Source organism: Brachionichthys hirsutus, chromosome 7 (genome assembly GCF_040956055.1).
Source record: "Brachionichthys hirsutus isolate HB-005 chromosome 7, CSIRO-AGI_Bhir_v1, whole genome shotgun sequence".
Lineage (NCBI taxonomy): Eukaryota > Metazoa > Chordata > Actinopteri > Lophiiformes > Brachionichthyidae > Brachionichthys > Brachionichthys hirsutus.
Window position 1 is genome coordinate 7,978,543 of NC_090903.1, and position 14,889 is coordinate 7,993,431.

Genomic DNA, 14,889 nt, shown 5'->3' on the forward strand with positions numbered 1-14,889 from the left:
CCAGAAATAACACATTTTTATGTCTAAACTTGGAGCTTTAAATGGAAATCCCACCTTCCTACTGATCTGTATGAAGTAGTTACATTAATTGAGTGTAATGAGACTGACAGGGGGGGGCATACATGGCGTATCGAGTGTGAGCCACTTCCCACTCATTCTGTTGTGGTTGGATGATGCTGAAAGGGTGCATCATCGGCTGGGAGTATTTTTTTATTAGCTTTGCCTGACGGGAATGCCCTCAGCGGGATATGTGGGCTTAAGAGCCCCCCCCACCACCACCACAAGCCCTGGCTCATCTGGATAGCACCAGGACTCCCCAACAGCTTGTAACCCGGCTGAGAAAACACACAGACAAACACAGTCGACCACACCTAAGCCAGCTCATTAGCAAATCGGCAGTGTTACCCACATAGAAGACCTGCACAGCAGATGACTATATGGACACATGCCATCGCACACACATACAGCGGTTAACCTTTCAAGACTTTCCCTCCTGATCTGAAACCCACATTAATAATTTACATTCCTAAACTTGAGGCCATGCACAGTTTGCCTCACCTCCTCTTCCATATTCAGAAGAGCCCAAACACTGGGTAGACATTGCAATGAGCCAGACCAGTGCGGAATTTAAACGTCTCCTTCGCCTCTCATGCTTTAAAGCTGCTAACCCACCAGCAGGTATAGCTCAGTGTGACGGGAGCAGCAGTAGAACATCAATGCCCATTGCACACTAAATCTCCACCTCCGCTGGCCAAGCACTCTTCTCAGTGTGGCGTGGATCCCAACATCTGTCTGAATGTGTCTGAGGGAATGGTAGCCGGCCTGCCCTTCAGCTCTGCAGCATTCAGCCCCCATGTGCCTTCAGTGGGTCGTTCAGGAAGAAGAGCGTTGCGGTTGCCAACAGGATTAGCAACAGTCTGTTCCTCGTTGACTTGATTGTTGTATTTGCATAAAGCCTGCCAGTGTTGGACGTTAGTTGTTTGACATGGATGCAGTTGCCAACCGCCATTCCTATCGGTGCTTCCTCAAGCTGGAAGAGGTTCATCCATTTCTCTTAATTTGATTTAGGAACGTCTTTCCTTGCACAGCCCTGATAAAGAAATCTACTCGTGTTGAGATAAGTGGTGGATGTAATTCACTTGTTTAAATAAGCATGCTGTTACTAAGTTACCCCGGGACTGTCGGCGGGGCACCGGAATCTACCAGGCACAACGTTGTAATTTAACTGTGCATAGAAGTTTAATCCCCCTGAACTTTAAGTTGGATATTTATGTGACATTTAGAGCACGCTGAAATGCAATAGCCTGTGGCTAAAGCCAATCTAAAGCAGCGAGCATAAATTACTCTGCCTACACAGGGGCACACACACACACACACACACACACACACACAATGGTTGATCATATGTTTTTCCTGCCGCAGGCGACTGAACCGTAATCAACTGCAGCAGCTTCCTGAGTTGCTGTTTCAAAAGAACCCTGCCCTGTCTCGACTGTAAGTAAATTCACTTTTATTTCATTTTCTAACTTAGTTTTTCTTTACTGCCAGTGCACATGTTATCTCTCTTGGTCTTTCCTTTATTGCACAACCGCCAGTGCAGCTCAGATGTCTCACGCACTGCAGCGTTATATGCTGCACGGCTTGGTTTCAATAAAGCTGCATGACGATGAATTGTTTTGGTTGGGTTTAAACACACTTTAATGGCAATTAAGCTTCAATTGCCCTCGCTGGAATGTCATCGGGTCTCATTTACTTTCTGACTTATTAGGTGAAGTGTGTGAAACGCACAGGTTAGGGTTAGTGGAAATGTGACTTAGGTCAGTGGACTTTGATATAAAGTCATCTGCTTTTTCTCTGTTCGCCTGCGTTGGTGTAAATTAAAACCTTGAAATAGAGAAGACATGAGGCTTTGAACTCTCGTCAAGGTGAAAGGATGCCTGCGATATTTAATGAAGTTATTTTATGTCACAGGAGAAGTTCCTGAAGTAGCTAGTGGAATCTATTGTATGACTGAAATGTGCTCAGTCCTGTTAAACTTTATTCTCATCTGTAACAAGACTCTGTTGGGATTTTATTTTCTCTCTCTCTTTTCGGGGATAATCAGTGTCCCTGTCACTAGCTGATCATTCCAGCTCCCATTATTCCTGTTCAGATTACCTGGCACATCTGGGAATAATGAAACCAGAGGGACATGGAAAACTCATTTCCCTCCCTTCATCCCACACAGTGGTGCTGCTAGCCCATGATCCTGGGCCTCAGCCCTGCATATATGTATCTTTGATATTTAAAACCATCTTGATTCTGTACGCCACTTCCTTGCAGCTACGGTATCTCCACACATCATGATGCCAAAACCAACCTGTAGGGCTTTAAAGCAAAGGCTCGTTCTCAGGGGCGAAGCTGGCATGCTCTGTGGATTGCTAATACCGAGCAGGACTCCGGTTGTCTGCCAGGCTGGACCAGACGCAGAAAAGACCGAGGCCTTCCAGACCAGAGGATGGCCTTGAACAAGTGCGATTAGTCCATCTGGAACGTCGGGCTCTGCCAATGGCTAACACACAGCGCTGCTGTTTCATCCAATCTAACTTCACGCTTGTTATTCTAAACCTATAGCTTTGGCTTTCTGGAGACTGAGACTTTGTTTAACAGTCCTTAATCGATTCGCTATGTCTCTGTGTATACACTCATTTGTTCTTTTTCCTTGGCTGGTAAAAAAAAAAAAAAAGAAAACCCATAATGGGGCTTGAAGCTTTTCAGGTGTGGAAGTGCCATTCATTCCTTAGCAGCTAAAACAAATGTACAATCCAGGGCTGTGGAATTGATTTTTTTTTTTACGATGCCTTGACGAGTTTGACAGTTTTATGACATACTTCTAGTGCTTGTTATAAAATAGAGCTCGTAGAATGGGATCAGGAGCGGTGGTTGAAGACAAAGCATTTCCTAATGTGTGTCTGAACTCCTGAGCGGTGCGTCTGGGCCACGCCGTTGGTTCTGGTTCCAGTCTGATGCGGTTAGGTTACAGCCTTGTCTCACTTCCACCAGCAGCTTTTAATGGACTTAAAAGATTCTCAGTTCTCAGGGTAAGATTTTTGTGTGTGTGCGCATACAACAGACAGATAGGAACTCTACAGTGGGATATGTATTTGTGTGAGTCTTTGCACTTGCTCAAAGGTTTGCCTTTATGACCTGAACATAAGAGGTTAATGTGAAAGCCCCCAGGTGGAGCACTGGCCCAGATGGTTTCTCTCCTTTTGGATAAAGGATTAAGTGCCTCCTTCCTTTTTCTGTGCTTTTTTACAATCAACTCTGTCTCTCTCATACTCGCCACCTTCTCTGTCTTTGTTCTCGGTCTGGAGGGTCTCAGGAAAGGCTTGTACAACAAAGTGGCTATTGGTTCCAGGCTTCCCACTGAGAGGACAAACAGAATGCAGGACGTAAGGGATGGAGGAAGGAGGCTTAATAGATGAGATTGTTGCTCTCATTAAACGTTTGAGGAAAAGCTAGCCGGGATAATGAAAGGCTGTCGCTAAATGAGCAAGCCGCTGCTGATTTGTGGGGAGTTTAACACACTCCACTCCCATGCAGTCATTAAGCTAACAGGGTAATGAGTTGCCACTACAAAAGGAAAATTGTGAATTAATGATTGCGCTCTTGCTAGAATACATATTTTAAAAAAGTGGCCCGATTTCTCTGAGCCCTGGAAAAGAGCAAATTTATATTGAGAAATGATTGCTTTTCATCTCTGCAATAAATCAGAGGAAACTCGGACACAGCCGAGAACTAAGGTGCTTCCTGCTTTGAGAGCCGAGCTCATTATCCGCGCCTCCGTCTCTTCCTATGCCTGAGATACCAGAGACATTGATGCATGAGGGGCAGGGGAGAGATAATTGGAATTGATTAGAGATGATTCGAGATAGTTATAGATATTTAAAGCTGCCTGTGATGGATGGCACAGGCAAGGAGATGCGGAGGCGAGAGCAGCGTGCGGAACCTCAGTGAACAATAACAGTGAAGATAGAGCTGCATTCATCACTGTTAACAACCTGTTGCCCCCAACCCACCACCTCTGACTTCTCCTTGTCCCATTTCCACTGCGCTTCAAACCAGCAATCTGCTTATTCCTGTTTGTAATTAGTGTCTTTTCGCAGTGGGAGAGCTGGAGGAAGGAAGGAAGGACAGCAGAATGGAGGAAAAGGGGGGGTGGGGGGGTAGGTGAACGATGTTGGGGGACTGCGGGGTAGTCCGCCTGATAGCTGGCCCTAGGGAATAGCAGCTGGTTTGGACTCTGGGAGGAGGAAGTGAAGTGGTATTTTGTGTTTTTTGATTACAGTGTTGTTTGTTGGTTTCATAAACAAATGCCGGCCCCCCCAGCACAGGCTTGTTCAAAGGGGTGTTGCCTTCAATAATAAACGCGTGGTGTGACATGGTGGGGCGAGGGAACAGCAAATGGAGGTTTTCCCTTCTTTGTCTACCCCGGAGGAATGAGGGAGCAGGAAGGAGGAGGGAAGGGTTGGTAGTACCTGCTCTCCAGGGGATTGAAGGACGGGTCTCATTCCTTTCTAAAGATCTTTCATTTTCTTGTTGATGCTTGACGATTGTTGCTTCCCAATATACTAAACCATCTTCTCCCACTGACTGAGTCCCCCCCCCCCCCCACACACACACATAAAATAGTTAAAAAATAGAGGGAAACATAAACACACACACAATAACACCATAATTACGTCTGTGTGCTAATGGGAGGATGACAGGGATGATGTTCTTTATAACGCTTTGACTTCAACTATGTGTTTTGCAGAGCTGCCTGTTTGCGATGGAGGGATGTTGTGTAACTCCGTGTTCAGGGAGAAGTGGCTCAGTGTGAGAATAAGGAATTGTTTGATGGAAGGAGATTTAAAATGAAGTGTAATTAGACCTATAAATCACCTTTGTGTCACAATATTCCCACATGTTTTTCACTTTGCTGCCACTCCATGTGCGACATTTTCCATCCTTCATTTGCTGAAGACCAATTGCATTCTAATCGAAACCTTCAGCACCGCAGATCCAACAAAATTATCTCTTGTAATCATTGTCTTCTTCTAAAGAATTGGCACAAACTTGTTATTGTTTCACTTCAATATGTGTGTGTGTGTGTGTGTGTGTGCTTGGCAAGCTGTTAATGGTCCAAGCTGGTCGTTTCCCTCTCTTTGTCTCTGCTTATGAATGACCTGCCTCGACTTGCTCGGTCTCCCTCGCTCCCTCCCTCAGAGGACTGCTTGGGCCCCCAGCTTGGCAGCAGTCCCCATGGCAACCTGTCTTCATCAGGAGGTTTCTGTGCCATCAAAGGCAGGCATTCTGATTTCTTGACTGCAGTTTGTCTGACACTAAGTAAATACAGAGAGCAAAGACCTTAGTGGGTGAAGTTTCCTTTGGGCACAAGTAAAACAAAATCACATGGTTTGGCAACTGGAAGGGGCAGTCCACAAATCAATCAACCCTTACAGAGAGCTCTAGTTTAATTCATTTAGAGTCTTTTCAGATCCTCCCATCTGAGTTTGGCTTCTCAAAGTATTTCTATTATCAATTATTATAGCAGAGTCACTTTGCAAGCACCGCTGATTGAGAACAGTTCTCAATAACAATATCAAAACTATTTGGATTCCTGCTACGGCTGGAAACCGGTTTCCTTCTTTTTAATTTGTTCAAACGGATGCTTTCTTGATGGAGGGTTTAGATTTTGAGAGTGACATACCTGACCTGGCAGCCAACTGAAAAACACCAGGCAGGCTTTAACTCGCTGCCCCCGACCCTCTTCCTGCCTCTCTCCTTGTCAGCTGGTAAAAGTGGCTTTTATGGCTTGTCGCTGTTTTCTTTACGAGTCGGACTGTGTGTGAGCAAGAAGTACAGACCCAACCATGTGAGGACAGCGGAAGCCAAAAGGGGATAATTTAAAAACCACCCCGCCATCTGAAATATTCACAACCACAGCACGAGGGGAGCGATTGAGAAAGATGGAGAGGCGAGGAAGAAAAAAGTGGACCGACACAGAGCTGCAGGGTCAGAGGTGAGCGAGGAGCAAAGGTTTGATTCGCTGATGTTTATATTTACCAACGATTCCGTGTCCATCGTCATGAATAATGGGACGATGGGTTCAGGCTTTCTAAATATTCACAATAAAGCACTAAGACATTGGTGCTGTTTTGCGTGTGTGTCCAGCGTCTGGTACACACTGTTCTACATACAGACTCACACAAGTTCTCGATGCGCAAAACGTTCTTACGCGCGCGCGCACACACAGGTTCTCCTTCAATGGCCATCCCAATCACATACTTGCATTCTTGTATGTGTGTTCTTCTTCACAGTGGGACTGGCCTGGTCATTATGAATTGATACACCATAAATAAGACATCACAGTGTGGTCTAGATCCATCATGACCACACACACACACGCATGGATTTGTCTCGTAGAGCTGCTGAAGAGGGCCTTTCTCCTCTTCCTTCCCCCGTGGCGGCTGGCTTCGCCTAGTCTAGATTGGAACTGACAGACACACACAGAAAAGTTCGCCCTGATGTCCACTTGCATGAACATACACACATATATGCACTTACTCCGTGAAATCTTCAAGCAGGGGTTTGTGGAATGCGGCAGTTCCATGCAGGAATAACAACCCATGCAGTGTTAGTTGGGTTGTCCTGCTTGTGTGAATGAAAACATGCTTCGTCAAAGACTGTGTGCATAATGGCTCTGCAAAGTCAAGCTGCATGGAGTATATGAATGCAGCCATCAGAATGAAAATTCCATCTCATTCATCTCAGGCCTAATAGAGTTCAATCTCACTGCAGTAGGTGCCCCCCCCCCCCCCCCCCCCCCCCAGGCAGTGCATCTGTGTATGTCGTTATGGCTCGGTTCAAGATCTGGGCCTTCGATCAACCTTATCTGCTTTGGATCATCGTGTGGAAGAGTCACAAGTGAGAAGTTTTGCAGGAATACTACAGTGTCTGTGTGTAATCTCCAGTTATGAGCTGTTAGGGTCTGGACTTGAGACGCTGGAGCTCAGTGCTGGAAGTATTCCAAGCGGACCCAAGCACAGCTTCGGGTGGAGAGAGAGAGAGAGAGAGAGAGAGAGGGGGGTTAAACCCTCATCCTTCAGAGCAGGAAGAAGCACACAATTGCCCACATGTGCACAAGTTTTGCCCTGCACCAACCCAAGACACACATGGCAAATGGCTGTTCCGGCCCTGTCCTGTGGTCTCGAGCTCTGATTCTGCAAAAAAATGTGGGGGGGAAATGATACTCACACACACACACATGTATGCCCTGCATTAATGCACATGTTGTACACACTGTTCTGTGTGGTGCGTAATGCTCTGCAGAGATCAGATTGTGGCTGTTTTTGTGTTCTGAGAAAGCGGAAGACAAAGCAGAGATAAAGATACAGTACGGAGGTCAAATTGTTTAAAATAAGAATCACATTTTCTAAATGAGATCTAATCCATTCGCTCGGGAAAAGTGTGGGAAAATGGATGCAAAGCGATTGTATGATTTTTAGTTATGCTGTGTAATTATAGGGTTCCCGATGCACCCCATTATCCTCTGGAAGGAGAGCCTTTCACTGAACTCCTTCTTCACTGTCTTATTTTCTGTGTGTGTGTGTGTGCGCGCGTCTAAACTCTGGGATCCGTCTCCTCTCTGTCTGGCCCATTCTTAGGGCTGTGCGCCTCCAGGCCTTTTGAGACTGCACAGGCTGCTGAGCTGCAGCCACATTGCAGCAACCGAACGTGAAAACTCTGCTTTTCACCGTACAGAGATGCTGCCGTGGGTGCCCCGGGGGTAATGAGGTTGGGATGGCGCAGGCTACTGGGGAAAGACGCAAACTTGTGGCAACAGGTTTGCTGGTTTGTCTCAGCTCAGAAAACCTTTTTGACAAAGTGAATGAGGTAATTTAAGACTTTGCTCTTCAGCTCCTCAGGCAACCGCCTCCTTTTTATAGCTCCGATATTGCTGCTAATTGACATTTGCAGACTGGATGTACGAGGAAGCTGCTGCTGTGTCTTACATTTCACTGAATGTGTTTAGATGCATTGCAGCTGTGAGAAAATCAAGGCTATGTTCAAATGGTCAGCCTTCTGTGACAAAGCATTAAAGACTATAAATATTGTCATTTGACATCTAAAAACATGATGTAATTACACATAACTCTCTTCTTAATTTGTATGTTAATGTGTCAGTTATTGCAGTTCTGGGTTTCGGGAAACCAACATCCCTGACAACAGAGTCTTTTTGCAGCTTTGTCACTCATAAATGGGTCTATTTTTTAAACTAAATGACTAATTTTATAAACTCTCATGAAAATACTTGCAAAATACCTCTATAAATAATATGATCATTCTGTAGTTAAAGTTAGATTTAAAACAAAACATGAATTCAGGTTCTCTATTTTATGTCAAGAATAAACATCACCAGATTTTATTTTATTTTTGCTTTTTTACATCGTGAAACTATTTCTATTGACCATCAGACACCCTGTCACATTCTACTGACTCTAAAATAGTCTCTGTGCATCATGCGCTAACAAATATAACACTTGCAAATGGTCCTGTTTACCCATATGTGCATGTGTATGAATATAAATATTCTGATTAAATATACTGACAACAAGTAGATAAAGAAACGCATTACATTCAATTACAGGTTAAATATCCAGACATTTCAGGGAGGCAGAGAGAGAGAAATGAAGGTGGTCCAGGAGAGGAGTATAAAACAGATTTTATTCATTATTTCTATAGTACAGAGTTTTTTTTTTTGAAGTAGTTTGAAATCCCTTCCTCCCCAATCTATTGTCATGCTGCGATTCAGTCGACTAAATAGATGGAAAATGTGAGGAGTGGAAGGAAGGTAAACTGTTACAGGGCAATAGAAAGGCCTCAAAGTGACAGACGGTGCTTGCAAAGCAATAAATAGTGTGAGGATGGAGTAAGTGGGATTGGCGGATAAACTGAAAGAAAGAAAAGGAGGCGTGAAGAAGAAAGATTGGCCTTACTGGTAGGATTTTCATCTCTTCTCATCTATATGGTCATACTTGAAGACAGAGAGGGCGAGGGAGCCGGGGGCACCTGCAGTGGCGCATCAACCAAAAGCCCCATTATCACTTCAAAGCTGGACTCTGCTGGTGGAGACCTGAGTGGCACTGGGGCCCTATAGAGGATGATACGCTGCACAGAGATAGGAACAGAAAGTCTTCCGCCTCTGTCAGCTTTCCCCCTCCTCTATCATCCCCCTGCCCGTCTTACTGTACTTCAATTCCTCTCTGTCATCTATCTTGTCCGAGCTTCTTCATCGCTTCCCATTCCTCCCCGTTTATTTTGTCCTCGCTGCACCTTATCTGTCCCTTTAACACCTGGCTGCCTGGATGGCGAGCCCTATATGAGAGCTCTTTCTCTGTTCCTCGTCCCACCTGGATGAATTTTCCCATCCTGTGGCTCATAATAGGCCTGGTGACCAGAGGCCCCGATGAGCTCCAGCCTGGGGTAATGAGCTTGCAAGCTCTTTCATGTGAAGATCAAGCCGATGGCTGGAGGGGGTGTTGTTGGTGCTGGTGTGTCCGTGGAGTGGATATCACCAGCATTGGACTGTGGCTAGTTTAACAGAAGAGTACCAAGGCAGCCCCATCCAAGACCAAAGCTGGAAATACAGAAATATCCCATGAAGTCAAATGTGTCCCGGACACACAGACACACAATACTGTCAAAGGACAGAACAGATCATTATAGTCTGCGTAAGTTATGGCTTTCCGCTGTTCAATACATTATCCAAGAGAACTTTGCCAATATTTACAGGCCACAAGGTCAGATACTCTCGGCAGGACAACAGCTTAGGCCAGAAATCAACAGCCTACACGGAAACTCTTTTACTATTTCTTATGAATTCCACGATTCCTCTCCACTTGATTTCATGAGTCTGTCAACACTCCATAAAATTGCCATGAAAATATGTCCAAGGACAAAGAAAGGGCGGTGTATATATGAACATCTAATATTTTTGACTTTGACTGAAGGGGCGTTACCAGCAGTCCTTAAATCCTCCCAGTGTGTGTGTGTGTGTGTGTGTGTGTGTGTGTGTGTGTGGTAATCCGTAACGCATAGCCACACACTATTACCGCTCCCTCTCCCTGACACCTTCATTAGCCGTACATACAGGGATTAACTTTGACTTGTGATCAGCTTCCTGACCACATTGTGGTGCGGCTGCTGCGTTCATGCATGCAGGGTTTTTCATTATCGATCAAATAAACACTAATATACTCCCACATATATGTAAATAGTCTGAGCGATGTCCTCAATCATCACGTTTCATCGGACAAATAAAAACAAACAAACAAAAAGTGAATAAGGTAAATTAATTGTGCGGGGGTGCGTGTGTGCATGTGTGTGTCTGTGGTGTACACCGGGAGCAGAGGGGACATGCCCATGGTTCCACTTCATAAAGCTGTTGTAAAAGAAAGGGGGCCATTCATGGCTAACAAAGAGTTTTCACATGAACAAGCTAACAGAGCGGTGGCCGGCAGCCCTCCACACTTCCTCTACACTCATTCCACCGATTTTATATTCTCTGACTTTCCTCTCCTCCTCTCCGCTTTAGCTCTTGCTCACAATTTAATTGGTAAGACTTTTTTGATTGCTAGTTTGTACAGCGTGACAATTTTAGGATCAGAGTAGCCCTTACAGGAGTTGCTTTTAACGCCAGAAACTTTGGCACACTGTGATGGCAGAAGTCGAAATGGATAAGTGATGAATGCCGCTGTGACATCATTACAACGAGAGCCAGATATCTGGGCAGCTTTTTTTATAGTAAAGCTCTAAAGAGTTTCTCTGGAGACTGATGTGGCTGTTTTATTGTGCTGTGCTTGGCCCCTCATTCACCTTCCTACCTGCGTTTCTGGATAAAGAAAGCTGAAAGACGGTGATGCGTCTGTGTTCCCTCCTGCAGAGAGATTGCGGGATGATGAAAGTTTGTTTCACATTACCGTACACCTTAAAGCCAGAGCTTCAGGACGTCAATGTCAAGGAATCAGTTTAAAGTCTCCTCGCCTAATTGAATGCAGGAGCCGTCGCAAAGCCGATGCCAGCCGTTAACAGCATGGTGGCACGATACAGAGCAGAGCATGTGTTAAGTACATTATGTAGTCCACATTGTGAAGTGGTTACAGTTGGATTTTGTTTCGGTGTCTGGGAAAAGATCAAGGACTGAGTGAAAAAGAAAAGTAATTTCCTAAGTGCAGTCGTGATAGGAAACAAGAAGCAGAAGTGGCAAAAGGGCATAACTTATTTATTCAAGAAGATGCCCATTCATAACCAAAGAATATATTCAAAGTGAATAAACGAGCAAGAAACAAGCAAAGTAAATGGAAACGGTGACATCACACCTTTTCTTTGTGGTTGAGTTTCTTGCACGTTTCTTGTCTGTTTCATCTTTTCAGGATTTAAATTCAATGGATAGATTTACAAAGAGGTACCGTAGTCCTTTTTGTTTTATTGTCCCCTCTATTGATGCTGAAGTCAGTCTTAATGTTGGTACAAATTGATGCAAAAATAAAAATCATCTGCTGAAGTCACGAAAACTGTTGGGAAGTTCAGATCAGAAGTATTTGTAAATGTAGGTAGCAAATGTGAGAAGTCATCATAAAAAATAAGTTGCTTAAGTAAGCGAGCATGAGCGTAGAGAAAAGAGTGGCGCCGTCTGTATATGGGCGAGGTCAGCGTGGATTCATAGGTCAAACTCAGAACTCTCAGATTTGTTTCCCATGTGAGAAATTATTTTGATGCAAATTACGACTTCTTGCATTTTCCCACCTTTCTTAGAGTTGGGGTCAAATCTCACAATTGTAGACCCCCCCCCCCCCCCCTCTTGCAACCAACGTGAGCATAGAGACAATTTATATTTCCAGCACTGAATGCAAAAACATCCCGAATGTGCCAGACTTTTTCTTTTTTCAAGGATTCTGTGATCCTCAGAAGCAATGCAACCGAATATAGATCCAGTTGCATTGCGCTCTTGTTCGTACTAATCAGGTGGTGTTGACATGTTGTGGCCCGGCCACACCCCTTTTTTTAGGTTGTGGGAGTGAGCAGAGCGAGCAGAAAGTTGAGCTGAGACGTCCAGAGGGGTTAGAGAAGCGCAGCCCTGTTTCCCAGGCAGGCACCCTCTTTGTGGCGTCGTTAAAGATGTGTCCTCGCACCATTCCCATCACCCCTCATCCCCTCGGCTCCCATCCCTCCATCCCTCCCTCCATCTCCAGAGAATAGCCTTCCCTTTGCTCGAGCCATTCCCTCTCCTTGGAGCTCATTGTTCGTGGGTTGCTAGGCGATAGCTGGGGCCTCATTCGGATACGGAGGGGAGTCAGGGCATTTGGTATGGGGTCAGGGCTGACGGAGGTAACGTGAAGGTGTGCATGTGTCGTTACACGAGAGATCGTGTACACAAACTGTTCGCCATCAAACCTGTGCAGGTGCTCAGATTATTGTAAAGTAAAAACATTAATTGGGTCATGTAATTTTAACTCTTAAAATTTAAATCGTAACCTCTTGGAAATCAAAATGTCAGCTGCCTTCACACGGTGATGTGTCATCAAATACACACATTCTAATTAAAAAATAAGCAAAAACGCATAAAAACTAAAGTAAAATGACACATTCTTAGACAATTAAAGCTAAACTACTGACTCTAAACTAAAGTGAATGACAAATTTTAAATCAAAATAAAAACTAATGACGAATACTAAACTTGTGTGTGCGTGCGTGTGTGTGTGTCTGTTTGGTTAAGGGTCAAGCGTGACAGCTCTACTGCAATAGGGTGGGGTGTGACCGTCCCCTCCTTCACCATTTATTAGCCTATTCAGTCAACCCACTCCCCAGCTCTGAGCCGGGCCGGTCCAGGAGACAGCCGAGCTGTCAGTCAGCGGTGGGGGAGGGAAGGAATGGACACCCCAGTAAACATAATTAATGTGTAACACAAGCGCGGCTGCATCGCACTAAACACGGATCTGAAGGAACAAGCAGCCACAGCTAACGGCCATTACACGGTGCTGAATGGGCTTTTCCAGGCACTCACACCTGCTCTCTTTTTTTATCTCTCCTCCTCGATCTCACTCGTTCTTTCTCTCCATCTAAACGGTCTCATTCTGTAAAACACACATCAGGGGAGAGCCTCTTTGTCAACCGCCCCACTGAATTCCGATCCTCAATCGTCAAGCTGGCCATGGCTGGTCGGCCTTGGAGTGGCTTTCACTAACTAAACACACGCACACACACACGCGCACACACACACACACAGATCTATACTATTGCTGCAAAAGCTGAAACACTCAAGTGAGTGGTGAAATGAGCAAAACAGAGATGAACTCTTATTCAAATGGGGCCCATCCATACCTCAATTCTCTCTCTCTATTAATTCGGCTCTGAGGTGCATCCCTGAACCTTTAGAGCAAAATCAGCAATAAGTGTTTCACCCCCAAATTAGGCTTCACTAAGCATGACTCGTTGTTGCGTGTCATTGAGTCATTGCTGTCTTGTGTCCTTTCTAACACATGACGAGGGCAAACTTTCCCCCGGCCCCTCATCTATCTCACACACTCCCCTTATCGCTCTGTTCTTTTTCCCCGGGCCTGCTGACAGAGCGCGACGGTGTAACACATCTTCCTGTTTCCTCCTGCCAAGACCGAGAGAAGCAACAAACTAGCAACCAGAATTAATTTTGCTATGCGCGAGAGGAAATCTCTGCGGTTGCTGCATAGAGAAAGTGCTCTCTTGGGAAGCAGCTTTCCCCCTGCAGTGTTTGCATTCATGCATTCCAGAACTGTCCGTGGAGCTGAAATCGCAGGGAATTGCCAACTTGTTTTCTCAACAGTCGCAACGAGATTGAAGGAATGTGTTGCCCTCACCTTAGCTGTAACTGAGAGCGGATGTAAGGACGATCCAACATGCCCACACAGGAAGCAACAGAAAAAATAAATCCTGGCCCTGCCTCCCCCGCCCCCCCACTCCAGAGTCCTCTACTATGAATAAACCACAGTGGTAATGGAACGCTGGAGCCAGAAACTGCCATATAAAGTTGGACCCAATACAGCATCATGAGAGTTTACCGGAAGAGTCGTTAAGAAATCCTGGAGTGAGGAGAGGGATTCATATTCACAGAATTCATCAAAACAAGTTGTTGAAAGCAGCCAAAGCATTCATCCGGTTGGGTTGGTTGAATTCATCCATCGCCTGTATTAATGTGCCGTTGACCCCAGACCACAGCGCGCCCTGCTGCCAGTGTGGCTTTGTTGTTGAACCAGTAACCTTTCATTGTCCCCGTGTTTGGGCCGGTAACCTTGCTTTGTGTTGCTGTGTGTATCAGGGTGTAGTGAGACTCCCCTTCTCCATAAATCACTGTCAGATTCCAACGGTACCACACAAAGCCTTCGCCTGGAGCTCCAATAATGGCGTAGCATGCATGCTTGTGTGTGTGTGTGTGTGTGTGTGTGTGAGAGTGGTCGAACAGGCGTGTGTGTCGAGCCTTGAGCCCTTCGCTTACCAATCAAAGCAAAACGGAGTTGGTGAAAATTCATTGAGTGTGAGATGAGCTTTTTTTTTCTTTACTTCAGATGAATATTGCACAAAACGCAGCACTGGGTGATAAAACACTCCATCGATCTCAAGGAAGGAGGCAGAGAGATGGTGGAAAAAAATGAGGGAATGAGGTTAATCGTGGATTCATGATGGAATAAACTGCAGAATATCTGTCACTTCATGTGTAAATGTGTGTGTGTGCGTGTGTGTGTCCCTCACACGGGGCTAATAAATAAATGATGTTTGAAATGAGAGCAGCTCTCTGTAGACCATCTCCACTTCACGAAGTGTTTGTTTAGA

At 45.3% G+C, this 14,889-nt stretch overlaps 1 protein-coding gene across 1 annotated transcript in view; it reads left to right on the forward strand.

Moving 5' to 3' along the window:
* LOC137896253 (slit homolog 1 protein-like) overlaps positions 1-14,889 on the forward strand; it is a 72,291-nt gene that overhangs the window by 11,566 nt on the left and 45,836 nt on the right. Inside the window, exon 4 of the mRNA XM_068741788.1 lies at positions 1,423-1,494. Coding sequence (XP_068597889.1) covers positions 1,423-1,494 — 72 coding nt within the window. The remainder of the gene's footprint in view (positions 1-1,422; positions 1,495-14,889) is intronic.